Source organism: Schistocerca nitens, chromosome 1 (assembly GCF_023898315.1).
Source record: "Schistocerca nitens isolate TAMUIC-IGC-003100 chromosome 1, iqSchNite1.1, whole genome shotgun sequence".
NCBI lineage: Eukaryota > Metazoa > Arthropoda > Insecta > Orthoptera > Acrididae > Schistocerca > Schistocerca nitens.
In genome coordinates, this window is record NC_064614.1 from 1,015,983,558 (window position 1) to 1,016,010,582 (window position 27,025).

The following is a 27,025-nucleotide window of genomic DNA, read 5'->3' on the forward strand; positions in this document are numbered from 1 at the left end:
CTGCTTTGTATCAACATTACTACCACTGTAGCACTGTTGTGAGTTACTCGTTGACTAAGCAGTTCAAATACGCTCCGTAGCCTCATGCTGTGCTCACCATTGGATAACTCTAGTGCTGCTCCCAGTTGTCATTAGCAGTAAATATTGTGGTTGCGTTGTAGACCATATGTGGGCGTCGTATGCCGTAAACATCATTGGCCTTTTACGACCTCGCACCCAGTCCGTAGAGCACTTCCCCACGAAAGGCAAAAGTCCCAGGTTCGATTGATGTCAAGCGCACAGTTTTAGTCTCCCAGGTAGTTTCATTTCAGCGCACGTTCCGCAGAAGGTTAATAATATGTTTAGAAAACAATCTATAAACGATATCTGATGGTCTCTATACATGATCGCAAGACTACAGAGTAAACGAAATAGCATGGGATTGGCACATCATGCTTCAGCTTATGAAACTGTAGGTGCTACTCGCTTCAGCTACACCGAGTAGTGATAAGAAAGTGGACACGTGTTTGGGAGGTCGCCAGGTCATATCCCAGTAGGGGCATTCCCATTTATGTTTTCCATTATTTCCCTAAATCTAAAGTGGTTAATGTCGACAGGGTTCGTTTGAGAGGGTGCTATGGATTTCCTTCCCCATACTTCCCAAATCTAACCTTGTATTTCGTCTCTAATCACCATATCGTCGATGGGTGTTAAACCCTATTCTTCCTTCTTTTTTTTCAGAAGCGCATCCCTACACCAAAGAGAAGTAAATTTTTGGCCATCAAACCCTAAGCTTCTTGTGTTACTGAGACACATCGCTAAGCCATGAAGGCGAAAAAATTTTGGAAAACCGTTTCATATTTTCTATGTTTGTAATGCGGTTCCGAACTCTTTGATATTTCTACATAAATGCTATTACCAATGAGGAGCACTACAGAACAGTCTTCTTCTTGTTCGCTGGGTATTGCAGTGATATATCGCTTTATTGCAAAACTTCGTGCTACCCGTAGGTTGGCTAGATAATGCTCTTCTACTAGCTTCATGTGTACTTACGTCACATAAGAGTTGTAAAACATACAAGGACAGTAATAACGTCAACGTTTTTGATAAAGCACTGTTTCTGCGAAGCTGCACGTTCTTTAATGTCGCTGCATTGTCTCATAGACTTTGAGAGATTCAAATTATTGCTTAATACGAAAGATTTTGCGCCGTATGCAAGGCGCAGTTTCATTATTTTTCCTTTACACGTACAAGTTTCAGTTTTTTTTTTTTTTTTTTTTTTTTTTACGAATTTTAATCTGTCCCACATGACGCTATCAATTATTACGTGCTGATAGTGTCTTATGTGCCCTACGTTGTGCGACTGATCGCTGTTTCTAGCGACTGAGTATCTCTTTGCGGAAACACGCGTTTTCTTCTCTATCACTGTTTTAATGGTTAAACGCATTTCATTTTTCTTTCTCATGAAAACATAATGTTTCTACGTCAGATCTACGTTATTGTAGCCATATGGTGTTTCTCTAAATGGAAAATTATTAGTGTCTTGCAAAAGGCGGGAAGTTCCTCCAATTTTTTCTTTGCAAGCGCAGAGCTAAGAAGACACAATATACAAAACATGAATTCGTAGATGTTTAAGCCTTCAGTTTATGGTATATGACTAGAAATAATACATGTGTTAGCTGTGAATAAAAAGTGTTAATTCGTTTGCAATCTATCATGTCTGGTCGTATTCTAAGTACGCACAAAGACACACTGAATTACAAAACATTTCCACTATAGGTATGTTCTCCACATCTGTAAGATTATACAGTAGTTTATTTCGACAAAAGGAGATACGTGAGAAATTTGAAAGAAATGACATTTCCAATTTTTCCTTGTGTTACGTTTTGAAGTCTACAGAAGCTGTAAAGGATGGATTTAACGATTTTCTAATTTTCATTACAGAAAGTCGTAATTAAAGTGCCAGGGGACCTCCTCACACCACAGCTTATTTTGGAGTAGCGTCGCCGAGTGCGTTTAGGGTGACTGCGTACACGTGTCTAGCACCGGTCACACGATTTCACTCCCTCATTGGAATCTGGCTGCGGTACATTGCTGCTCTTCAGTCGACAACATTAATTTACAAAATATACACGCACAGGTCTCTACAAAATTTAAAAATTGTATAATATGTACAGGCTTCTAATATTATTGAAACTAACGATTCTACATTGAAAGTTTAAGTAAAATTTTGTTTGTCTTTTAAAATACAGAGACTTCACAATAGCAGTTATAAAACAACTGGCAAGGAGTGCGTACGACTTGCGTATTGAGGGTTCCGTAAAAACACAGTTATATGTGTGAAAAGTTCTGTCACTGCGGGAGTCGAGAATCTCGACGGTTTTTGACTGCTACCGACATATATTACGGGTAAATTAGAAGTGGGAGAACAAATGACAAAGTAAATATTTTTTTGTGATATATTTGCAGGTTAACATTTTTTGACAAACTGCCTATTTGCTTCTGTATCGGGTTCTTCGGCCGACGTTCGTCTGATGATTTTTCTGACGTTTCGCCAGCACGAGTGGCTGGCATTGTCAAAGAGTTCACCACCGGCAATGGAGGGTGAAGCTTTGACAATGCCAGCCACTCGTGCTGGCGAAACGTCAGTAAAATCATCAGACGAACGTCGGCTGAAGAACCCGAGACAGAAGCAAATAGGCAGTTTGTCAACAACTGGGCACGAAAGCCTTAAAAATTTTCAACATTTTCTGATTTTCACCTTTACTTGTGTTATGAAACCTTGATTCGGTAAATTTCATGATTCTTGGTCAATGGGAAATAACGTGTAATTTCTAATTAGTGATTTTGCGAGTATCAAAATACGTGACAACTACCCGTATTTTTTGATTGCATTGACTTAGAAGCTTCAACTTGTTACATCGCCAAGGGACCGCGGACCATATTATGTAACGTAAATTTCAATTTGATATGTCTGCCGCTCCTGAGAAAAAGTATTTTTAAAATTCGGACAGACAGACGAAAAATAAGATGATCTCACGAGGATTCAATTTTTACCGACTGAGGTACGTAAGCCTAAAAAAGGAACATTTGATTTTTCTGGATCGAGTTACAGTACGTGAGTTGTAGTACATGACGTGGGTTGTTAGAGGGAGAGGGTTTTGGAAAGGGTGTGGGGTAGAAAAGTTGGGAGGAGGACACTTACCAAGCTTTTGGAAAGGGAGGCAGGGAATTCGGGAAATGGAACTCTGACATCGAGTGGAAGAATGGGCCTATCTCTGGGCGGATTCCGCTGTCAGGTAGGGAGGGTTGTTTGTGTTTCGCTGGGATAAGATATGTAGGGACAGGATGCATAAATGTGAACAAAGTGGTCCCACAAGGATTGTGCTGGTGCAAATGAGGCAGAGCACGATGGTAATAAACAGGGATAGAACGTTAGGTGTCATATTTGCAGGAAGTGTAGAAAGTTCGAAAATTTTCAGTCTGCGAGAGGAAAGAGGGGGTCGGGGGATCATACAGGCTACTGGAGGACAGTACGCAGATACAGACGGCAATACGGAGTGCATCACGTTTGAGGATTTGGAGGGAGTGCCAAAAATTTGGAGAGACAGAGACCAGGTGACAATGGCATACGAGAGGATTGTTCGGATCAAGGCTTGCGACCCACGTCTTCAGCAAGTTAGTAGTTTTCATAGATTTAATCTGTTGTGGGCTTGTTGTCGCATGGTTACGAGGTCTACCTTTTTGTTAGTTAACTGGTTACGTTTATCGTCGTGGAAGTGTAACCACTGTATGTGCACGTGTGTGTGTGTGTGTGTGTGTGTGTGTGTGTGTGTGTGTGTGTGTATGATTAAGACGGAGAGCACAGAGCCTCAACTCACAGGGGACTGTTGAGCAGCCAGAAAGCGGGGTCATCGGTGGTCCAAGGGTTGGAAGGCTGCACGCCGGACAGCAGCGGGTCGTACTCTACGTAGGTGGTGCAGTGCTGCACCAGGTTGTCCAGCGCCTGCGACACCTTGACGCGCGTGCGTACCAAGCAGCTCCTCAGGAAGTCCACCTGCAACGAGTCGCGCGCAGCAACGGTGCTCTGAGTCGATAATTCTTCACTAAAACCACGTATCGAAGAGATGATCACTGATTCAAATGAATTATATAAAAACAGCAATAATTAAGAAATAAGGTATCTGACAAAAAAAGTGAAACATCCAGTAGAGCGGGGGGAGGGGCGAAATGAATCATTGCGAGTTGAGGGGGTGTGTGATTTTATTTTAGTAATCAAAACATTGAGTCAAATTTATAAGGACCGTGGCACTAAGAGCACACTTATCATAACTATATTGCACCCCCTCTGGCCTAGGTTCCTCCACTGATGCTGTTGAAAAAGGTGACAAATTCGTTGTATCCTATCCCGAAGGAAGCTGGGTAACAATTGTTAGAGCGGTTCTTTGTATCCTGAATACTGATATTGGGACAGTATTGATGTCCGACTTGGTTTCACACTTGTTGTTTTGGGGAAGATCTGGGGAACTTTCTGCCCACAGGAATACCTCAACATCATACATACAGTTCACAGAGATACGTGCCACATGTAGACAAGCGCTACTTTGTTGAAAAACGGCACCACGGTATTGTCATATGAAAGGGAACACATGAAGAGTCAAGATGTCCGTGACGTCATCGGAATCCCCTCAATCACTGACAACCGTGACTCGATAGCACCTCACACCATGACGCCTGGAGTAACACCGCTGTGCTTCAACGGAACATCGAAAGAGCGGGACCTCACCCGCGGTCGGTCGCCATTACACTCGCCGACGATGGTATCCGGTGTAGTGCAGGACCACCGTTCACCGGACAAGGCGTCGCCATTCGTCAGCAGTCAATGCTTACCCGACACGGCATCACTCCAGACGCAGCCGTTTGTGTTGTGCTGTTAAGGGAGCCTACCCATGGGACGGTAATTACCTAGTGCATCTGCTGTTAGCCTCCGAACGTTAGTTTGCGACGACACAGAAAGTTGCAGGGAGTGAGTTACTTGCTATACGTTGTCAGTTGCAGATGCCTACCCTCGTGTTCCAAGCAGTCCAAATGCGCGGCACTGTCGCATCCGAATACCCCACAAATCTACATATTTGCACGATTCGATAACCTGGTTAAATGGATATCCACAACGAGGCCCATTTCTGACTATGTCAGTTGCTGATAGCGCTGTCTCACACGAGTACATGGCATTCCTGTTTCTTTCGCAGTGATAACTCTACTTATAATACTGTTCACGCCCCATACGTACCTTAACGAGACTAGTAACAACACTTAACAAAACAACACTAATGCACTCTGGTGGCCGTTCTAGATGTCACAGAGAACTACTACTCTAATCATTTACATAATACTCTTCGTTGTGTAAGTGTACGATGTTACGTTGACATCTGACCGTGTCATCTCGGTGCTTCACTGTTTTTGTCGGCCAGTATATTAACGGTATATGAGACCCGAATTTGCAATTTCACACATCAAAAGAAGATTCGCATTATCCCGGTTCCCAGAACTCCTGGAGACAGGGGTTGAGTGTGAATATTGTATCACAGACATAATCCCTCTGACTGTTCAGAGATGTCACTAAACCCGCCCAAAAATGTAAACAACCATGCATGAGCAGCGCCTATTAGATGGAGAGGGCCCGAAAGCCGATCAGTTTCGGTCATTCCACCGGAAAGGAGGTACACGGATCGTGTTGTCTGTAATTCAACGACGCCTACATGGTCAATACCTCGGTTCGATCGCGTCTGCATTGTTACTTTGTGCCAGGAAGGTCTCTCAACAAAGGAAGTGTCCAGCCGTCTCGGAGTGAATGTTGTTCGGACATGGAGGAGATACAAAGAGACATGCCTCGGTCAGACCTCCCAAATGCTACTACTGCAATGGATCACCGCTACCTACAGATTACGGCTCGCAGGAAGCCTGACAGCAACGCCACTATGTTGAATAATACTTTTCGTGCAGCCATAGGACGTCGTGTTATGACTCAAACTGTGCGGAAATTAGGCTAAAATGCTACCACTGTTTTAAATTATTAGTAGTCCATGTGTAGTACACATATCAAAAAACGTTTTGCATCACCTCGGTTCCGAGAGTTCCGGAAGCTATACAGAAAATCGGAATAGAGATAAACACGAACATCATATCCGCCCTTTTTATTGCTCATGTAAAGCACACATTCCATGTTCTACCACCATGCAGCGAGACCTTCAGAGGTGGTGGTCTAGATCTCTGTACACACCGGTACCTCTAATACCCAGTAGCACGACCTCCTGCATTGATGCATGCCTGTATTTCGTTGTGGCATACTATCCAGAAGTGCATCACGGCAGTGTTGGTCCAGATTGTCCCACTCCTCGACGGCGATTCGGCGTATATCCCTCAGAGTGGTTGGTGGGTCACGTCGTCCATAAACAGCCCTTTTCAATCTATCCCAGGCATGTTCGATAGGGTTCATGTCTGGAGAACATGCTAGCCACTCTAGTCGTGCAATGTCGTTATCCTGAAGGAAGTCATTCACAAGATGTGCACGATTGGGGCGCGAACTGTTGTCCATGAAGAGGAATGCCTCAACAATAGGCCGCCGTATGGTTGCACTTTCGGTGGGGGGATAGCATTTACGTATCGTACAGCCGTTATGGCGCCTTACATGGCCAGCAGCAGCGTACGTCGGCCCCACATAATGCCACCCCAAGACAGCAGGGAACCTCCAGCTTGCTGCACTCGCTGGACAGTGTGTCTAAGGCGTTCAGCCTGACCGGGTTGCCTCCAAACACGTCTCGGATGATTGTCTGGTTGAAGGCATATGCAACACTCATCAGTAAAGAGAACGTGATGCCAATCCTCAGCGGTCTATTCGGCATGTTGATGGGCCCATCTGTACCGCGCTGCATGCTGTCGTGGTTGCAAAGATGGACCTCGCCATGGACGTCGAGAGTGAAGTTGCGCATCATGCTGCCTATTGCGCGCAATTTGAGTCTTAACACGACGTCCTGTGGCTGCACGGAAAGCATTATTCAACTTGGTGGCGTTGCTGTCAGTGTTCCTCCGAGCCATATTCCGTAGGTAGCGGTCATCTACTGCAGTAGTAGACCTTGGGTGGCCTGAGCGAGGCGTGTCATCGACAGTTCCTGTCTCCCTGTGTTTCCTCCATGTCCGAACAAGGTCGCTTCGGTTCACTCCGAGACGCCCGGACACTTCCCTTGTTGAGAGCCCTTCGTGGCACAAAGTAACAATGCAGACGCTATCGAACCGCGGTATTGACCGTCTAGGCATGGTTGAGCTACAGACAACATGAGCCTGGTGGAATGAATGGAACTGATCGGCTGTCGGACCCCGTCCGTCTAATAGACGCTGTTCATGCATGGTTGTTTACATCTTTGGGCGGGTTTAGTGACATCTCTGAACAGTCAAAGGGACCGTGTCTGTGATTCAATATCCACAGTCAACGTCTGTCTTCAGGAGTTCTGGGAACAGGGATGATGCAAAACTTTTTTTGATGTATGTATTTTGGAAGGAAGCCTGATTAAATATTGGTGCGCGCAAAAGACAGTGCTGGACGAATCGTTTGCCTCTAGTGCTGCACCAGGAACGCGCACCTCTGAGTGCGAATGCGAGGTGCGAGATCGCCGAGTGGCGGGCGCTCACCCACCTCACGCTTGACGTCGTCTGAGGAGCGCCTCTTGGCGCGCGCGGCGGCTGCGGCGGCGCGCCCCCAGGCGGGCACGGGCGCGGGCTCCAGGTGGTGCGTGTAGCCGGGCGGCGGCCGGTACACCCGCCAGTACGCGCGCTCCTGGCTGTCGCTCACGATCTTGTCGCCCTTCTTGCGCTCCTTCGCCAGCCGCACCTGCAAAAACAGCAAACGCCTTCAGCTGCCATCTCCGTGCGCTCCGGGCTTCACCAGCCTTTAGATGTTTACACAGCTGTAAGCGTACAAAATGTTTCAACACTGACAATGGTATGATTATTAGATAGAAGCACCAAATAATGTAGGTTAATTCTTACAAAGAAGAAAACAGCAACCAGCCACTATTAATACTGCTATTTATTTAGGTAAATAGCACCGTTACCGGTTTCTAACTGGCAAGTTCATCATCAGACGGCTGTTCACATGATTTTCACGATACACTTTACATTATCGTCCGTTTTCGATTTTTATTATTCCACTGTGGCAAAGTATTTTTGGTGTGTTGTTGCCGTCGAAAATTCCGCGCGATTTTGTTGCCAAGTTACAGGATTGTATTTTTCGAATATTCCTAAATACATCCAGCAGTTACGTAATTTGTACATAACCATCTTGTGCAAAGCACCACACACACACACACACACAAATACTTCGCCACAGTGGAATAATAAAAATAAAAAACGGACGATAATGTAAAGTGTATCTTTAAAATCATGTGAACAACCGTCTGATAACGAACTTGCCAGTTAGAAACCGGTAACGGTGGTATTTACCTAAATAAATAGCAGTATTAATAATGGCTGGTTGCTCTTTTCTTCTTTGTAAGAATTAACCTACATTGATTGTACACAGCCACGGTCTCACCATGTCAGTTTTAGACAAAATAGCATCATGCACCAAATAGCTGCGTATAACTAACTAATCTTTATTCAGACAGACTATTTCGGTATTTGTCACCATTGTCAAGTGCCTATGATTACACACTGAAACGGCAAAGAAACTGGTATAGACATGCGTATTCAAAAATAAATGGTTCAAATGGCTCTGAGCACTTTGCGACTTAACTCCTGAGGTCATCAGTTGCCTAGAACTTAGAATTAATTAAACCTAAACTAACCTAAGGACATCACACACATCCATGCCCGAGGTAGGATTCGAACCTGCAACCGTAGCGGTCGTTCGGCTCCAGACAGCAGCGCCTAGAACCGCACGGCCACTCCGGCCGGCCATGCGTATTCAAATACAGAGATACGCAACTGGCAGAATACAGCACTGCGGTAGGCAACGCCTATATAGGACAACAAGCAGTTGCCAGATCGGTTACTGATGCTACAGTGGCAAGTTATCAAGATTTAAGTGAGTTTGAACGTGGTGTTATAGTCGGTGCACGAGAAATGGGACACGGCATCTCTGAGGGGATTCTTCCGTACGAGCATTTCACTAGTGTACCGTGAATATCAGGAATCCGGTAAAACATCAAATCTCCGACATCGCTGCGGCCGGGAAAAGATCCTGCAAGAATGGAACCAACGACGACTGAAGTGAATCGTTCAACGTGGCAGAAGTGCAAACCTTCCGCAAATTGTTGCAGATTTCAGTGCTGTGCCATCAACAAGTGTCAGCGTGCGACCCATTCAACGAAACATCATCGATACGGGCTTTCGGAGACGAAGGCCCACTCCTGTACCCTCGACGACTGCACGACACAAAACTTTACGCCTCGCCTGGGCTCGTCAGAATCGACATTGGACTGTTGATGACTGGAAACATGTTTCCTGGTCGGACGAGTCTCGTTTCTAATTTATCGAGTGGATGGACGTGTACGGGTTGGAGAGAACCTCTTAAATCAATGGACCCTACAGGTCAGCAGGGGACTGTACAAACTGGACGAGGCTCTGTAATGGTGTTGAGCGCGTGCAGCTGGAGTGATGTGGGGCCCCTGATACGTCTAGTAATGACTCTGACACGTGAAACGTACTTGGACATTTCTGACACTTGTGGAAAAATCCAGGTTTCTAAAGTATCCACATAAACACTTAGACATAAGACCTGGACGCCGGCCAGCCGCCGCAGGGAGTCATTCACTTACGGCGCCAATAAAATTGGCCGCCCCTCAGAACTCTTAAGACTGGCCATCTGCAGGATCTGCCAACGCTGTAGGACGCGGAAGTGTTGTTGCCCGCTCGGGATGCTACAGTGCTGTGTCTATTCCTGGTCTCGTGGTAAACTTCATACAGCGTAGACACTGAACCGCAACTTTCTGACCACTCCTTCCTGTAATCTTTTAAACCTCATTTCGACTGTCTGCCAAAGGTGTCGTTCTGATGGCAGCTCAAAGAGAATATGTGCCGTTTTATAATCCACTAACAACAGCAAAACCTTCGGTGAAACAGCTCGTGGCTGCGGCAAGATCCTTACAGTTTATGCTCGCGAGTCTCGCCCTACAGCGTCCACCTGTCACAAACTACTGGGTGCCTTGATTTCAGCCGTCTTTCGATCTGTAATCGCGGCACGGCATCCTTCGGCCGTTTCTGCTCTCGCATTGTTAGCATAAAATTGCTTCTTACTGTAGTTTGATAATTCACTCGAAATAACTTCGATAAGCCAAGCGAACACTATGAAGTTACCTAATGTCCTCAGCAAGCATGAAGTGAAAGTGATTTTTCACCCTCCACCAAAGATAGCAGCACCCCTGGGTTCCGTTAAAGATGATTTGGTGCTTCGGAATTCTGGGGTTTACAAGATCCCTTGTGAGTTCGGCCGTTCATACATCGGACAGACGTCACGTACTATCCAGGAGAGATGCACAGAGCACCGCAGGTACACCCGGCTCTTACAACCTAATAAATCTGCGATGGCCGAGCACTGTATTGACACTGGTCACTCTATGGTGTACGATAACGTCGAAATTTTAGCCTCGACTTCATCATTCTGGGACTCAGTAGCGAAGGAAGCAATTGAAATTCGCTTGGCGATGAATTTAATTAATAGAGATAGCGGCTTCAGCATGAACAAATCTTGGAATCTGGCAATTTCTGTGATAAAATCGCAAAGACGTCGCGATGGTGCAGCTTACTGTGATACATCGATATCACCGTGTGGATCGACTGCGCAGCCATAGATCTATTTCCATGCATATGCCATACGTCTTTGGTGCCGATTAACGTCTCTGGCGCCTTGGGTATCTGTGGCCGCGTGCGCAGTGGTGCGGTCCACGGCTTTAAAAGGACGGAGAAAGTGCTGGAGCGTCAGTCACCTCGGCTCACTCTGAAGATGGCTGGACGGTATTCAGCCAAAATATTGGAAGAAGAAGTCAAATTTATGCGGCTGCATGCCAGAAATTTTATGGATCAGTATTTGCGCCGCGAAAATATGAAGATGCACACTACTCCGTTTGATAGGTGCCCTCACCTCATCGTTGGCGTGGTTTTCCGTTGACCGAAATGCCACCTTACATGCAGAACATCTGTTGACAGTTTGTATGATTATATCGTGAATTAGACGCAGTAAGCAGAAATAGCAGTTTTTTGCTTCAATTTTGGACACCAGTGTAGCTAACTAACGAGGCAATATCTTACTTAACTTTTCTGACGGTGAGTGACCAAAACATAACCAACGGAAACAATAGCAAGAGTGTAGTATTAGTATTAATGGCACAAGTTTTAGTAATGGTTGTTGCTGAATCATAGTAAAGGTGACTGCTATAGTTATAGGGCCTACTAATATTTATGTTGTAGTAAAAGTAGTATAAATTGCTGTAGTACTAGTAGCAATATATGTAGTAAGTAATTCTTTATTTCATCCACTTTTTCCAGTATTTCTGAAACTCTGAAATTTATGGGAAAATGTATTTTTTAAAAAAAATCTGCATCACTATTGCCTAAGCGACAAGCGATTGATTTACCTGTTCTTCAGCTTGCATCGTTATGAAGTCCCACTTGTTTTGTAGATTCTTCCTCAGACTGGTGAGTGCATCCTGAAACAGGACAAAAACGATTAGTAGAAACACATAGCCTTGCAGACCAAATGCAATGCGTGCTTGATCCATCGGAACAAACTTAATTCCGCATAAACGTATTTCGGCTGTCCTTGATCTGAATTTAGCCCCGAATTTGCAAGCAGGGCTTCGGAGATGCTGTCAGTTGTTAATGATGTTTTTCACAGCAGGTTATTCAACCTTTATAACTGGTACAGAACAGCGGAAGGCCTACGTGTTTCATTGTACTCTCGTGTTTTAGGCCTTGTTAGAGAATGAGACACCACTAAAAGTGCGACTCAGAATACATCATTCACATAGTCGAGATGACGACGAGTTGATGGGAAGAAGGGGGAGGGCGCGAGGCGAAGATAGGTATACAATTTACAGCTATAGACGTCTAACTTACTGCTGGAAATTCATTCAGCATAAACGCTTGTGGTTATGATGATGGTGATGTTTGGTTTGTGGGGTGCTCAACTGCGCGGTCGTCAGCGCCCGTACAAAGTCCCAATTTTTTCACATTCCAATTTTTTACGCAGTCCAATCTAGCCACTATCACGAATGATGATGAAATGATGAGGACAATGCAAACACCGAGTCTCCGCGCAGAGAAAATCACCAACCCGGCCGGGAATCGAACCCGGAACGCAATGTTCTAGGGGCAGTAGCGCTAGCGACTAGACCAGAGCTGCGGGTTAGATGTGCGCCGCTAGACTGTGCTAGCGAGACACTGATGTCTCTCCCAGGAGGGCTCAGAGTTCAAGACTCGAAAATTTCCTGGGTTGCCAGTAGGAGGAAACCGAGACGCAAAGGTTCTCTTGCAAAGAAGAGATATAATGGTATAGGAAATTATGCTGACTTGCTAATCGTAGCGCAAATTACTTATATAACTGAATCCTTACGACTGATTTGCGTCAGTATACTTCATAAGTGCAATGCAATGTTTCTTTAAGTCGTACTGTGTTCGGAGTCATCTTCAATTTTTTGACATCTGACAATCGTTTAAGCAGAAAGGTTGTCATATCACTTTGACACGTAAGCGGGCGTGCTGAAAAGTAAATGAGAACACATTAACAGTGTGTCTGGCAGACATTTGCGTTGCTTTGCATCTGCACTGATTGTTATACAGAGCAAAGTTCTCTAGTGGTCTCTTGTAGCAACCATTTTGTATAGTCAAACGACTGCACCGAACAGAGTTTAGAGTCTCTACAAGACAATTACGTTATGAGGGTCGCATACGAATCAGGCGGAACTCAATTCACGTCGTTGCAATTCATGTTTTTAGCAACATGGTGCACTATCTTGTTCGTATGAGGTTTGACAATTTGGATTACTGAGAAGAAGATTATTTGTCCATCCACAGCTGCTTACCTGAAACAAAGTTATTTTCTCCACACTAAAACCCGAATAGTTTCCGAAGGTAACTATCACGTGAATCTCAAATTGCCCTTTTCACAATCAATGCTCTTTGAGCTTCCACAACGCTTTCTATTGAACACAACACTGACGCCTACAATAGGAAATACGTCTGAGTGGGATATCCAACCAGGCTTTCGGTTTAACAGAAAATACCTTAGCAGGCAGAACGCAGCACACTATTCTATATACGGTCATCTGAAGACACGGAAGTGATATTTAGTGTGGGCCAGGAGCGAGTGATAGCACCATTAGCATTTATTTGAGACGTGAATGACTCGCTATAGAGAACAGGGTCCAGTGCCAGAATTTATGCGGCTGTCATATACACTATCTGATAAAAAATATCCACCGCTATGTAACGCGAAATTGACCACAGGAGAGTTCAGTAACTCCAGCGCGGACTAGTCACTGGGTATCATCTGAGCAACAAATCCGTTGAGGACTGTTGCTAATGTAGTTGCGAAGTGATCAGCGTCCAACACTAAATACGGTGTGCAAGTTGCACAAAATTTTCTCACGATTAATTCTTCGAATAAGTCTGTGGTCGGAGTATTGTGGATATCCTTCAAATGGATTATCTTCAAAATATGGCTAGTCATTTCTTAACTATTCAGAATGAAGAAGCGTGAAGGTTCCTTCTAAATTTCAATGAAATACACATAAAATAACTATTTCAAACTCCATAAAAGACAATGTATTCTCATGTATTGGCCTACGTTAGTGCGCAGCATGTATCAGCGTACTAAAATTATTCCTAGAGTTACGTTCCGTTACGTAACTTAATGAAAGGCTGTTTTTTGTGCCATAAGTGTTTCATTCATTTTTATTTTTGAAAGATTTTCAATGCCCTGTAATACGAATTTGTTCTATGTGTATTAATAACTACTTTATGTGATGTGTCCAAAGATTTTAAAGATTTTTGTTTTATGTGTATTAATAACTGCTTTATGTGATGTGTTTAGATATGTTACTATAGTAAAGATTTTTCTTATTCTCTTACTGTTATGTAAGGACGTTTTTTGGTGCAAGTTCCATAAGGTTAAATTAATACTTGATTCTCCCTACGATTGTCTGAACTTATTATTCCATATGTGTGGTCCTGGAGTTGTACTTAGTTCTACCGCAAACACAAAAATGTCGATTTTCGGTGTTTTCACGTCAATTTCACTCGAACACTTCGCTTTGACTGTGTGTTGGTTGTGTGTTCACTGTATGTAGTGTTGCCAACTATTGCTGTGTGTTTTTCGGTCTCCTTTTGTTTGCGTTCTGGTATCTGTATACAGTTTGAGAATCGGTTATTTACTACGCTGGTGCGTGTGTGGTGGGGCGTGCTCTGTAAAACCTGATGGGGATTGTGAGTGGCCATAATCGCAAATAATAGTATCGTTTCATATTATAAATTAGTGTAGCTTATTACTTAGTCAGATTATGGTCTACATCTCTGTTTGTTATTGTTTTACTGGCTAACATGATCTGTGAATTGTTGCTTAGCATAAAAAATGTCGAAAATAAAAGCAGCTTTTAATAGCAACGCCATCTCTCTGCTAGGGTAAAAGCTTTCAAATTGTCCATGTGAGTGTTCTGCTGTGCTTGTCAGGCACGCGCAGTATTTTACTTCTGAGTAGCTGCAGCACACACAGCAACACTTCGGGCGAGCTGTCAAATGAATTGGTTAACTTCATATGACGGTTCAGTCCCCGATGTGCAATATGAGCGCATGCGTGTTTGGAAAAATACACTGCAATCTAAATTCTCCATTAAATTTGATAATATGATGGGTAATAATTTTATAGTTTTTTCCTTACTTGCTGGCATGTTAATCGTTAGCCACAGAATGCTTGGGTTCAGCCGTAAAGTATTTTTTTTTTAATTTACAAACGTCGTGCTCCGTATTTTTTTCTGCTTTTCGTTTCATCTATTTGTTTTGTAGTTGTTGTGCATCAGTCCTTGTAAATAATTCACACATGTATATAAGCCTTAAAGGAAAGTATTCACCTACGTGTCATCCCTTTTATTCTAAAGTCACACTTTAAGAAATAAATAAACCATCATTGTTTACAGGTAACAGAATCTGTTAAGAAATTACATTTGCAGAAGTTGCTGTACAGAGCGTTCCAAACCATTATGGTCAAAATTATGCAGCCGGAAGAAGACTCTAGGCTCAGTATTTTGAGATCGGGAGCCAATCGGCGGTAACAAGTACTTCAGCAAATACAAAGTCTTGAGTGAGCGATGCATGTGAGGCACGCGTTTTTAAACTGCTCATCAGCTGTAACGGACAGCTGCCCGCCGCAGCAATGGCGCCACAATACACACAATCTTGTGATGTGTCCACTGTGAAGTTTACCAGTTATTACAGTTCATGATTGGTTGCTGAATATAGACCATTGCTCGTATCGGGAACTTGCAATTATGCACTAATGTATGGTGCACCAGTGTATAGTGTACGGAGAGCCGTACGAACATACAGATACGATGGTCATACAGTAACGTAACAAACGTTTACTATCAGATGAAAATGTATCAGGACACTCCTATGTAATGCGGAATTGACCACTATTTGTCCGGAGAGACGAAACTGACCGTATAAAAGGAGCCAGGAAGTATTGTGCCGTTAGAAGAGATGCAGTAACAGCATAACCGGTTGGTCAGAAGAGTTCAGCGACTACGTACGTGGAATAGCTGTCGGATGTCCCTTTAGTAACAGCCACTCGTGAACTCCAAAGTGCTACCAATAATCCTACTACTACAACGACTACGAGTATGGAGTTAAATAGAAATGCACACCAAGGTCGAGCAGCTTTTCATAAGCCACGCATTTCTTCAGTCAGAAGCTTTAAAGAGCGATGCCACCGGACAATGGATGACTAAACGAGTGATACGGAGTGGCGACTAACGCTACACCCTGTGGCAATCCGATGGAAGGATTTGGGTTGGGTGAATGCCTGGAGAGCGTTACTTGGAAACGTGTGTAGTTGTTGGTAAACCTTTCGGGATGTGACATCGTGGCCCAAGAAACTCTTCTGTTCCTGACGTTTCGTCCAGGACTGCGCTGGACATCCTCATAGGCGCTCCTCCGCTGAGTCTAGACTGACAGCTCGTGCTATCAGAAAGCAGCATCTGTGAGGCAATGTTTTGTTGACAATTACATGCCTGACATCTACTGGCCTGCCCAGAGTCCCGACCTGACCCCAGTGGAATGAGTTAGTAGAAATTCGACTTAACAACAGATCCCAACGTCCAAAATCACTACCTTCTCGAGTTTCGGCTCTTGACGAAGAATGAGTTGAAATTCCTCCACAGCCATTGAGACACCTCACTGAAAGTGTCCCCAGAAATCAAGCCATCACAAAGGGAAGGGATGGACACTACCCGTATCAACGTCCACTAGTAGGGGTCCGGATACTTTTGATCAGTTAGTGAACAGTTGGATTAAAATTGAATACGAGCTTTGTGAGAAGACTAGCATCCTGTGCTTAATACAGAGGAATGTAGAGTTTGGCACACCAGTAAACGTAAAAAGCTGGTAGACTTTCACTACGCCTTTAACGGTTCACAATCACAGATATTCATGAAACTTCCTGGCAGATTAAAACTGTGTGCCCGACCGAGACTCGAACTCGGGACCTTTGCCTTCCGCGGGCAAGTGCTCTACCAACTGAGCTACCGAAGCACGACTCACGGCCGGTACCCACAGCTTTACTTCTGCCAGTATCTCGTCTCCTACCTTCCAAACTTTACAGAAGCTCTCCTGGTTGAGCACTTGCCCGCGAAAGGCAAAGGTCCCGAGTTCGAGTCTCGGTCGGGCACACAGTTTTAATCTGCCAGGAAGTTTCATATCAGCGCACACTCCGCTGCAGAGTGAAAATCTCATTCTGGGACAGATATTCATGTCATACAGATACTCGGGAGTGACAAAGTACAGTGATGTGAATCAGGCACAATCCCAGTTCAAGATAACTGATATGTGGGTTACGAAGACGTAGGATGAAGGTGCTGTGTATCTCACGAAAACATACTTGCAGAATTTCCAGGAACAAGTTTCCGAGAGGGAAACCTAAAATAATCTTCAACCCCCTAATATAGAGCTCATGCAGTTTGTGAAGACTGCAGTAGGGTTGCATAAAGATGTCCAAGCATTCATTCCTCCGTGAGTGTGATGGAAATAAATATTAATTTATAACAGAAATTACCCTATGCCACATACCTTACAATAATTCGCTGGGTGTAGATAAAGATATGTATAGTCTTAATTTACACTATTGGCCATCAAAATTGCTACACCACGAAGATGACGTGCTACAGGCGCGAAATTTAACCGACAGGAAGAAGATGCTGTGATATGCAAATGATTAGCTTTTCAGAGCATTCACACAAGGCTGGCGCCGGTGGCGACACCTACAATGTGCTAACATGAGGAAAGTTTCCAACCGATTTCTCATACATAAACAGCAGTTGAACGGCGTTGCCTGGTGAAACGTTGTTGTGATGCCTGGTGTAAGGAGGAGAAATGCGTACCATCACGTTTCCCACTTTGATAAAGGTCGGATTGTAGACTATCGCGATTGCGGTTTATCGTACCGCGACATTGCTGCTCGCGTTGGTCTTGATCCAATGACTGTTAGCAGAATATGTAATCGGTGGGTTCAGGAGGGTAATACGGAACGCCCTGCTGGATCCCAACGGCCTCGTCGAGATGACAGGCATCTTATCCGCATGGCTGTAACGGATCGTGCAGCCACGTCTCGATCCCTGAGTCAACAGATGGGGACGTTTGCAAGACAACAAACGTCTTCACGAACAGTTCGACGACGTTTGCAGCAGCATGGACTATCAGCTCGAAGACCTTGGCTGCGGTTACCCTTGACGCTACACCACAGACAGGAGCGCCTGCGATGGTGTACTCAGCGACGAACGTGGATGCACGAATGGCAAACCGTCATTTTTTCGGATGAGTCCATGTTCTGTTCACAGCATCACGATGGTCGCATCCGTGTTTGGCGACATCGCGGTGAACGAACATTGGAAGCGTGTATTCGTCATCGCCATACTGGCGTATCACGTGGCGTGATGGTATGCGGTGCCATTAGTTACACGTCTCGGTCACCTCTTGTTCGCACTGACGGCACTTTGGACAGTGGACGTTACATTTCAGATGTGTTACGACCCGTGGCTCTACCCTTCATTCGATCCCTGCGAAATTCTACATTTCAGCAGGATAATGCACGCCCGCATCTCGCAGGTCCTTTGCGGGTCTTTCTGGCTACAGAAAATGTTCGACTGCTGCCCTGACCAGCACATTCTCCAGATCTCTCACCAATTGAAAACGTCTGGTCAATTGTGGCCGAGCAACTGGCTCGTCAAAATACGCCAGTCACTACTCTTGATGAACTGTGGTATCGTGTTGAAGCTGCATGGGCAGCTGTACCTGTACACGCCATCAAAGCTCTGTTTGACTCAATGCCCAGGCGTATCGAGGCCGTTATTACGGCCGGAGGTTGTTGTTCTGGGTACTGATTTCTCAGGATCTATGCACCCAAATTGCGTGAAAATGTAATCACATGGCAGTTCTAGTATAATATATTTGTCCAATAAATACCCGTTTATCATCTGCATTTCTTCTTGGTGTAGCAATTTTAATGGTCAGTAGTGTAATTATGAAATTGTAATACGCGATTCCACATGCAGACTGTACGAGGTGCGGCTAGAAAAAAACCGGACTGATGCTGGAAAAAACATTTATTTACAATTGTTTACAATTTCATGTTATCTCCTTCAATGTACTCTCCTCCTCGGTCTCTACACCGCTCCATACGAATTTTCCACTGTTCATAGCAATGCTGCAGATAATTTTCGGTAAGTCCATACATTACTTCCGTCGCTTTTTCCTTTACTGCTTCAACAGTCTCAAATCTAGTCCCTTTCAAAGCTGACTTGACTTTAGGGAAAAGAAAAAAAGTCACAGGGGGCCAAATCAGGTGAGTAGGGTGGATGATCTAAGATGGGAATGTTGTGTTTTGCCAAAAACGTCTTCACTGACAACGCACTGTGAGCTGGGGCATTGCCTTGGTGAAGGATCCATGACTTTTTTCTCCGCAAATCGTTCCGTTTTCTCCGTACTCGCTCACGTAGGGTAGCCAGGACGCTAATGTAGTAATGCTGATTCACTGTTTGTCCCTCTGGTACCCAATAAATGTGCACAATACCTTTGATGTCAAAAAAAAAAAAAAAAAAAAAAAACAATCATCATTGCCTTGAATTTCGATTTTGACATTCGTGCTTTTTTTTTGTCGTGGAGAACCAGGAGTTTTCCAATGCATCGATTGGCGTTTAGTTTCGGGATCGTAAGTAAGAAACCACGATTCATCGCAAGTAATAACATTTTGTAAGAAGGTGGGATCACTTTCAATGTTTTCCAGGATGTCAGAACAAATCATTCTTCGGCGTTCCTTCTGTTCAATTGTGAGACACTTTGGAACCATTTTTGAACACACTTTGTTCATGTTGAAACTTTCATGAAGAATCTGCCTAACACTTTCCTTGTCAACTCCTGTTAACTCAGACACTGCTCTGATTGTTAAACGGCGATCTTGTCGAACAAGTTTACCGATTTTTTCAATGTTTGCATCAGTTTTTGCTGACAATGGTCTGCCAGTGCGAGTGTCATCACTGGTGTCTTCGCGGACATCTTTAAATCGTTTAAACCACTCAAACACTTGTGTTCGCGATAAACAATCATCGCCGTACACTTGTTGTAACATTACAAACGTTTCACTTGCAGATTTTCCTAGTTTGAAACAAAATTTGATGTTAACACGCTGTTCTTTCTGTACACTCAACATTTTCCGACGCACAGACAAAACCTCAACTACTTAAAACAGACGCCACGGGCAGACTGAGTGCAGGAGGCAGATGAAACTCGAGCAGTAGGCGGAGCGAGAGTCACGTGACAGGCCACGCGACTTTCAGCCTCACTGCATTCGTTTTATTGTTTCACCAGTACTAGTCCGGTTTTTTTCTAGCCACACCTCGTATAGAGATAAATGCGAACAGTTTCCTTACATATGTGCGCATGCATAAACACGCATACCGCACACACACACACATACACAGACACACACACACACACACACACACACACACACACACACACACACACACGCTACAAATATTTCTAAATATTTCTTTATTTAACTGTTTTCGTAAGAACATTGTATGGTTGTATTTAAGTATTTGCGATTCTCAGATCATAACAGTAGTTCACAATGCCATTAACCTCATTGATGTTCTTCCCTTCCTTCTACACCCGCATGAATTCCTCGAACTACGGTCTGTGGCAGTCTTTAGACGATCCCCAAAGTGTGATGAATCGTTTCTATGGCATGTTGATCAACTATCTATACCTTTGTAACTGCCGTTCCTTAAGTTAACTATTTTTGTGTTTCTCCATACACAAGAATCCAAAGGATGTCACGCAGTCGAGCAATTTTCGAACTGTGGAAAACTATCCCATGGAAGCTTACTTACTTAAATGAGAAATCTAGGAATATATCACAACCTCTAACGTTTTGCTCCCGTAGGGATCGGAAGAAAGGGAACCGTAACACTTGGTACAATGTGAGTAATCACTACCATGGGCATACAGCTTTGAGAGTATAGTTATAGAAGTTGAATAAACCATCGTCCAAACAACACGAACAAGTCAGAAACATGTAAGGTGACTGCGAGGACTGCCACTCGCGGTAGTGAACGTAACTTGATTCAACTAACGTACACTGCCTGACAAAAAAACTGGAGGACTGTGAAGTCATATTCGAATGTCAGAGCATCTTCGTTACCTTACACAAAATAGGTGTGTATGTAAATGATTAGAGTTGCATTTCTCTATGACAGATACAACTGTCACCAGAGTGGATTATTGTTATTCGCGTTGAGTGTTGTTTCCAGGCCGGATTGCGTATACAAGGAGCGGCACATGTAGAGAGACCACTGTAAAGGACGCAGAGATGCCGCGAACTTGCGTGAGGCAGCGTTATCAGCACCTAAGAAGTTGAAATGGTCTTAACTGTGGGTCTCATGTAGTCGTTTGGTCGACTCGTGCAAAATTCAGATTTTTTGGGCAATTGGATGTGACAGTCGTCCGACATTGGACTGCGTGCGAACCTGAGGTCAGGCACATTCGTTGGCAAGGTTCCGGTGTACTATCTCTGACCACCATAAGGCAGGATCGCCGTATTGTGTGCCGAGCACGTCGTAATCACTGCACATCTGTGCCTGCTACCCGAGATTCCGAGTGATGGGCTCCCTGCAGCATTCTGTTTCGTCTTGCACCAGAGGTCCGAGACTAGCAGCAGCTGCACTAGAGAACTGCCGTTCCATGGGCAGGTTGCTGTTAACACCAAACTGTGGTGTCCTGACGGGGAGGTTTGACTACTGATGAGCGTCGTCGTAATGTTTTCAGCGATAAACTGTGGTTCTGCGCTAATTCCAGATGATCATGGTCGGTGAGTGTGGTAACGACCTCTGGAGAGGTCCCAATCTCCCAATGATTTGGAGAAACACGTGAGGCGTAGCGCCGTATACCGATCCTGCCTTGGAGGGGGTTAAGTGGGAGATGTGTCTCAGAGTTGGAGAGTGACAGATGGTGACGCGAGACTGGACGCGCACGTAGTTTATGTATCAGTCGAGAGAGGACAATATTGGATAGGGGGACTGTGATTTTAGTTTCGATTGTGCCCACTAGAGTGCACTAAAGTAATAGAACGTTTTTCATGAACTGTTCTAGTATTTTCATAAAGTGTTATTATGTCTTTTTGTGCATGTACAATGTTATAAATGTGTTTTAGCAGTATGAATGATACGTGAGTGTGGTTTAAGGTTAATATGAAGATAATTGTTTAACGAGTTATGTAGTAGGATTTAGTGTGGGAACATTTTGAAGAAGTATGGATATGGACAAAGGGGATTTTTGTAGAATAGATTTGTAAAGTAAGTTTATGGTAAAGGGAAAGTTAATTCAGGTATAAATAACAATAGTAAATAACTTTATGCATAAGCAAAACTTCAGCATATTAGATAATTACGTCGGTAAAAAGTGCAGTCGTTAGGTTTACTATTTTGCGATTGGTTATTGATGAAAAGCGCGGACTGACGCGGGAGAATGTTCTTTTGCTATTGGCTGTTGAGTAAACTGACCAACGGTAAAGCAGTATTCTTCGCTCGCCTTTCTCTGCTGGTAGAGAAGACTTAGAGTATTCTAAAGAAGGGTCGGAGCCTAGCCATGAAACATTTCGGACGTCTGTAGTAGTAGTTCCGATGGAAATGATAAGTTGCCGGACCTAGCAGTGTTTCACACATCAAAATTGTGGTAAAGTGACGGCATAATTATTCCGATGGGCGTGTAGAAATTTCGGAATTTTAAGTGAATTTTGTGGCGAGAAAACAGATATTCCGCGTTATTGAGCAGGTCGGTGGCTAAAAACTGTGACTGCATTTGGTACCGACAGACTTAATATTTGGCGAGCATTCTGAAAAAAAAAACTATCCGTATATTTGTAGCTATTAAGTTTTCGGGAAATGCAACACCATAAACTTGCTAACGTGAGTGAAAGGGATTGTGAGTGACTGTGTTAAGAATAGCACGGGCTTGGCAGTGATACTTGTTCACCTAAGTTTCAGAATATATTAATTGAGGACAAATTTTCCAACCTGTCATTTGTGTGAAAACTTTCTCCCGAAAAGTTCACGTCGAAGTACAATAGGTTTCATTCGGCTTCCCTACTGATGATATGCTGAGACAATGTTCACAGGTAGGTGCAGGTTCGTCGTAAAGGGACGGAAAGAACCGCGCCGCCGCACACGGAAGTACCGCACCTGGCATCACTGTATTGGGAGGCATCGGATTTAGCTTCATTTCATGGGAAGTGGTGGTTAATGTAACTCTGATGGCACAAACGTACGTCATCACAGACACCTTATGTCTTCATGTGTTATCTCTCACAGGAAATCATCTTGGTGTCATTTTTCAACTTGCCCCTTCATGTGTTACCTCTCACAGGACTACATCTTGGTACCATTTTTCGACAGGACACTGTGTGGGATGTTGAGAGATCCCTGTGGCCAGCAGGATCCCCAGATTTGTCGTCAGCAGAACACTTGTGGAACCAGCTCGGACGTCAAATCCGTCCCATTGCCATTATCCACGATATATCAAGTTTCTGTTCAACAGTTGTTGGACAGCTCGCCTCAGGAGAGCGTACAACGACATTATGGCACCCTTCCCAACTGAACCGCTGCATGCATCTAGGCTATAGGAGATGCACCGTCGTACTGGTAAGCTTATTCATACTGCCAACTTCTTTGCGAATTTGACTCGGTTTTACAATCAATGAAATGAAATTACATACACTCTCAACCCGTGAAGTTTCATTTCGTTCCGTCCTTCCCTCCTGGGTGGTTCACGTTTTATGCCACTCAGTGTACATGCTCGCGTAATAGAACCTTCTCTTTTATGGGCATTCGATAAGCCGATGGTTTGTTTTACATCGCATTTTCATGAATCTTTTGGAAGCATATAATGGTACTGAATTTTTACAGAGCAGTATCATGCAGAGACAGGTGTATCAGAAGTGGCCAGGTCGCAATATGAGTCCGTCTCATAAACGTGTTTTTCCCAATAATTCGCCGCTTGATTATGTGCATCCATTATACTGAACTAACGTTTCTTCAATTATCGGATTTTTCGGGTAAACAGTGTTGTTGTTTGGCTAACTGTTTCGCTTAAACTCATCTGTTCCACGTCCCCTTTTTAATCAAGTGCGGCTTCGCGTGTTTATATGTGTTTTTCCACCGAGCTGGATGGCACAGTGTCGTTAGCACACTGGACTCGCATCAGGTTCACCTCGGCGTCCGGCCATCCAAACATAAGTTTTCCGTAATTTCCCTAAATCGCTCTAGGCAAATGCCGGTATGGTTCCTTTGAAAGATCACGGCCGATTCCCTTCCCCGTCCTTGACCCAATCCGAGCTTGTGCTCCGTCTCTAATGACCTCGATGTCGACGGGACGTTAAACCCAACCTTCCTTCCGTTTTATGTGTGTGGTAACAATGTGTGTACAAAAGCACCTTGTACGACGATGGTAGTCGAATACAACAAAAAACGTAGATATGTGGGCTATTACACGTTATTTAACACATTGAATATGGTACTGATGCTCACCCTCTTTCTTAATACTGTTAGCTTTTTTGCTGATTTTTTATTGTTTCTTGTTTTTTAACAGATGTCAAGAGCAAGATCGTATGCGTGGAAGATACTCCGAGACACCGGAAGTTTACGGACTGATTATGTAAACCGAAAACATTTCCGGAGGCAGGTGCGAATTCTGACCATACATTATTGGTTATGAACTGCAGATTAAAACTGAAATTGCAGAAAAGTAGGAAATTAAGGAGATGGGTTGTTCAGAGCTTGAAACAAAGAATTAGACAACGATTGATGGAAACAGAGGAAAGAAACAGAATAGAAAGACGGATGGGTACACTGAAAGATGGAATAGTAATGGCAGCAGAGGATCAGATAGGAAAAATGACCAGATGCATTAGAATTCCTTGGATAACAAATGAAAATCTGAATTTAACTGACGAAAGAAGAAAATATAAAAGTGCAGCAAATGAAGCGGGAAAAAGGGAATATAGACTTTTACAACACGAGATGAAAACAGCTGCTAAATGGCAAAGCTGGTATGACTAGAGGAAAATGCAAGGCTGCAGAAACACACGTGGCTAGCGAACAGATAAACGCAGAGTATAAGAAAATGAAAGAGGCTCTTAGAGGAAAGAGAAGCAGCTTTATTATGAGTATCTCGAGCTCAGATGGCAAGCCAGATCTAAGCAAAAATGGGGAAGCTGAAACATGAAATGGTATATATATATATATATATATATATATATATATATATATATATATATATAAGAATTATGCAAGGGAAATCAACTTGAAGAAAATATTATGGATATGAATGAGCAAGTAATTGCAGACAAGACGGAAGATTTAATATTGTGGGAAGAAACTAATAGAACACTGGAGGCCATGCGTCGAAACAAGGTCTTTGAAGCAGACGACATTCTTTCTGAATTACTAATATCATTTGATCAATCAACCATAAAAAAATTTCCACCTGCTGTGCAAGATTTATGAGGCAGATGAAATACCCTCAGACTTTAAGAAGAATGTAATAATGCCAATTCAAAAACTGTAGATTCTGACAGTTGTAAATATTACTGAACTATCAGTTTAATAAGTCGTGGTTGTTAATAATTAACACGAATTATTTACAGAAGATTGGAAAAGCTGAGAGATGCTGAACTCATAGAAGATCAATTTAGGTTCCTGAAAAATGAACGAACATACGAGGTAATACTGATCCTACAACTTATCATATTAAGTTGGTTGAAGAAAGACGAACCAACATGTATAGAATTTCAAGATTTAGAGATTTCTTTGGACGTTGCTCACTGGAACACACTTCGAAATTCTGAAGATACCAAGGGTAAAATAGAGGAAGCTAAAAATTATCTATAACTTTTCAAGAAACAAGACTGGAGTTATAGGGCCCTACGGACGACATGGAAGGAAAACAGTAGCCGAGAAAGAAGTGCGACAGGGTTGCAGCTATGAAGGAGACCAGGATAAATTTGGAGGGGGTTGGTTAGGTTTGGGGTTTGATGGGGGCTAAACATCGAGGTCATCGGTCCCCTGTTCCAAACAGACATACTTGGAGAAGGCCTATACAGTAAAAGCGTAACCTCTGCACCCAGAGGGAGGGAACACCAAGGGGTACAGAGCTAAAATGAACACCGCAATAACACAAAATAGAGGACACTTAAAAGGAGCAGAGCAAATAGTTGACTAGAGTAAAACAGACTACAGTGGTTGATGGATCAGGTAAAAGGTCAACCACTCAACTACAAACGAAGAACCTCCAGCTGGAAAGCGTTGATAGAAGTACCAACACAACTTGTTACCGTAAAAGACACTATTTCGGTATCCACGTCACAATTAAAAGTCGCTGGAGTGGGTGCAGCATGAGAAATCATGCGAGAGCGCCCACACTAGAGTGAGTGATAAAACCCAGCTGGGCGGATAAAACGTAAAACTGAGTCAGCTATAGAGGCATCGTAAGCTAGAATTAAAGGAAGTGCAGCTGGTAAAATGACTGCCACAAGGGGGCTAAAAGGGGGCAGTCCATCAGAAGATGGACCACTGTCAGCCCTGCATCACAGCGACACTTGGGCGGGTTCTCACAGCGAAGGAGATAGCTGTGGGTCAACCGCGTATGTCGAATTCGGAGACGGCAGAGAACAACTGAGTCCCTACGCATGTCCCTCAAGGATGAGTTCCATACGGTCGTGGACTACTTTACCATGTGGAGCTTATTTGGCGTGTTCAAGACAGACCATTCAGAGCTCCAGACATCGTGGACCTTGCGATGTAGGGCTGACCAGAGGTCTTTCCACGAGACCAAGCTCCAGGGGTGACGAAGTGGTGGCCTGCTTGGCCAACCGATCGACACGTTCGTTTCCTGGAATACCGATGTGGCCCAGGGTCCACAAAAACGTCGCTGAACGACCACACTCAGCGAGAGCAAAAACAGCATCTTCAATACCGCGCACCAAAGGGTCCCGACAAAAACACTGGTCGAGTGCTTGCAATCCACTCAGGGTGTCACTGCATATGACAAATGACTCCCCAGGGCAGGAGGAAAGGTGAGCGAGTGCACGATAATTAGCAACCAGCTCCACAGTGAAAACACTTCTCCCACAAGGCAGGGAATGCTGCTCAACGTAGTCGCCGTGGATGAAAGCAAACCCAATGCGTCCATCAACCACAGAACCATCGGTGTAGACTACATTTGCATCGCGGAACGA

General features: G+C 44.0%; 1 protein-coding gene and 1 non-coding gene across 2 annotated transcripts in view; both read right to left on the reverse strand.

Moving 5' to 3' along the window:
- Window positions 1-27,025, reverse strand: part of LOC126221264 (regulator of G-protein signaling 11) — a 289,957-nt gene that overhangs the window by 149,209 nt on the left and 113,723 nt on the right. Inside the window, exons 5-7 of the mRNA XM_049942176.1 lie at window positions 11,607-11,678; window positions 7,670-7,864; window positions 3,861-4,036 (exon numbers count right to left, since the gene is read on the reverse strand). Coding sequence (XP_049798133.1) covers window positions 3,861-4,036; window positions 7,670-7,864; window positions 11,607-11,678 — 443 coding nt within the window. The remainder of the gene's footprint in view (window positions 1-3,860; window positions 4,037-7,669; window positions 7,865-11,606; window positions 11,679-27,025) is intronic.
- On the reverse strand, window positions 16,700-16,774 carry Trnap-cgg (transfer RNA proline (anticodon CGG)). The gene has a single exon. It is a non-coding gene; the product is annotated as a tRNA-Pro (tRNA).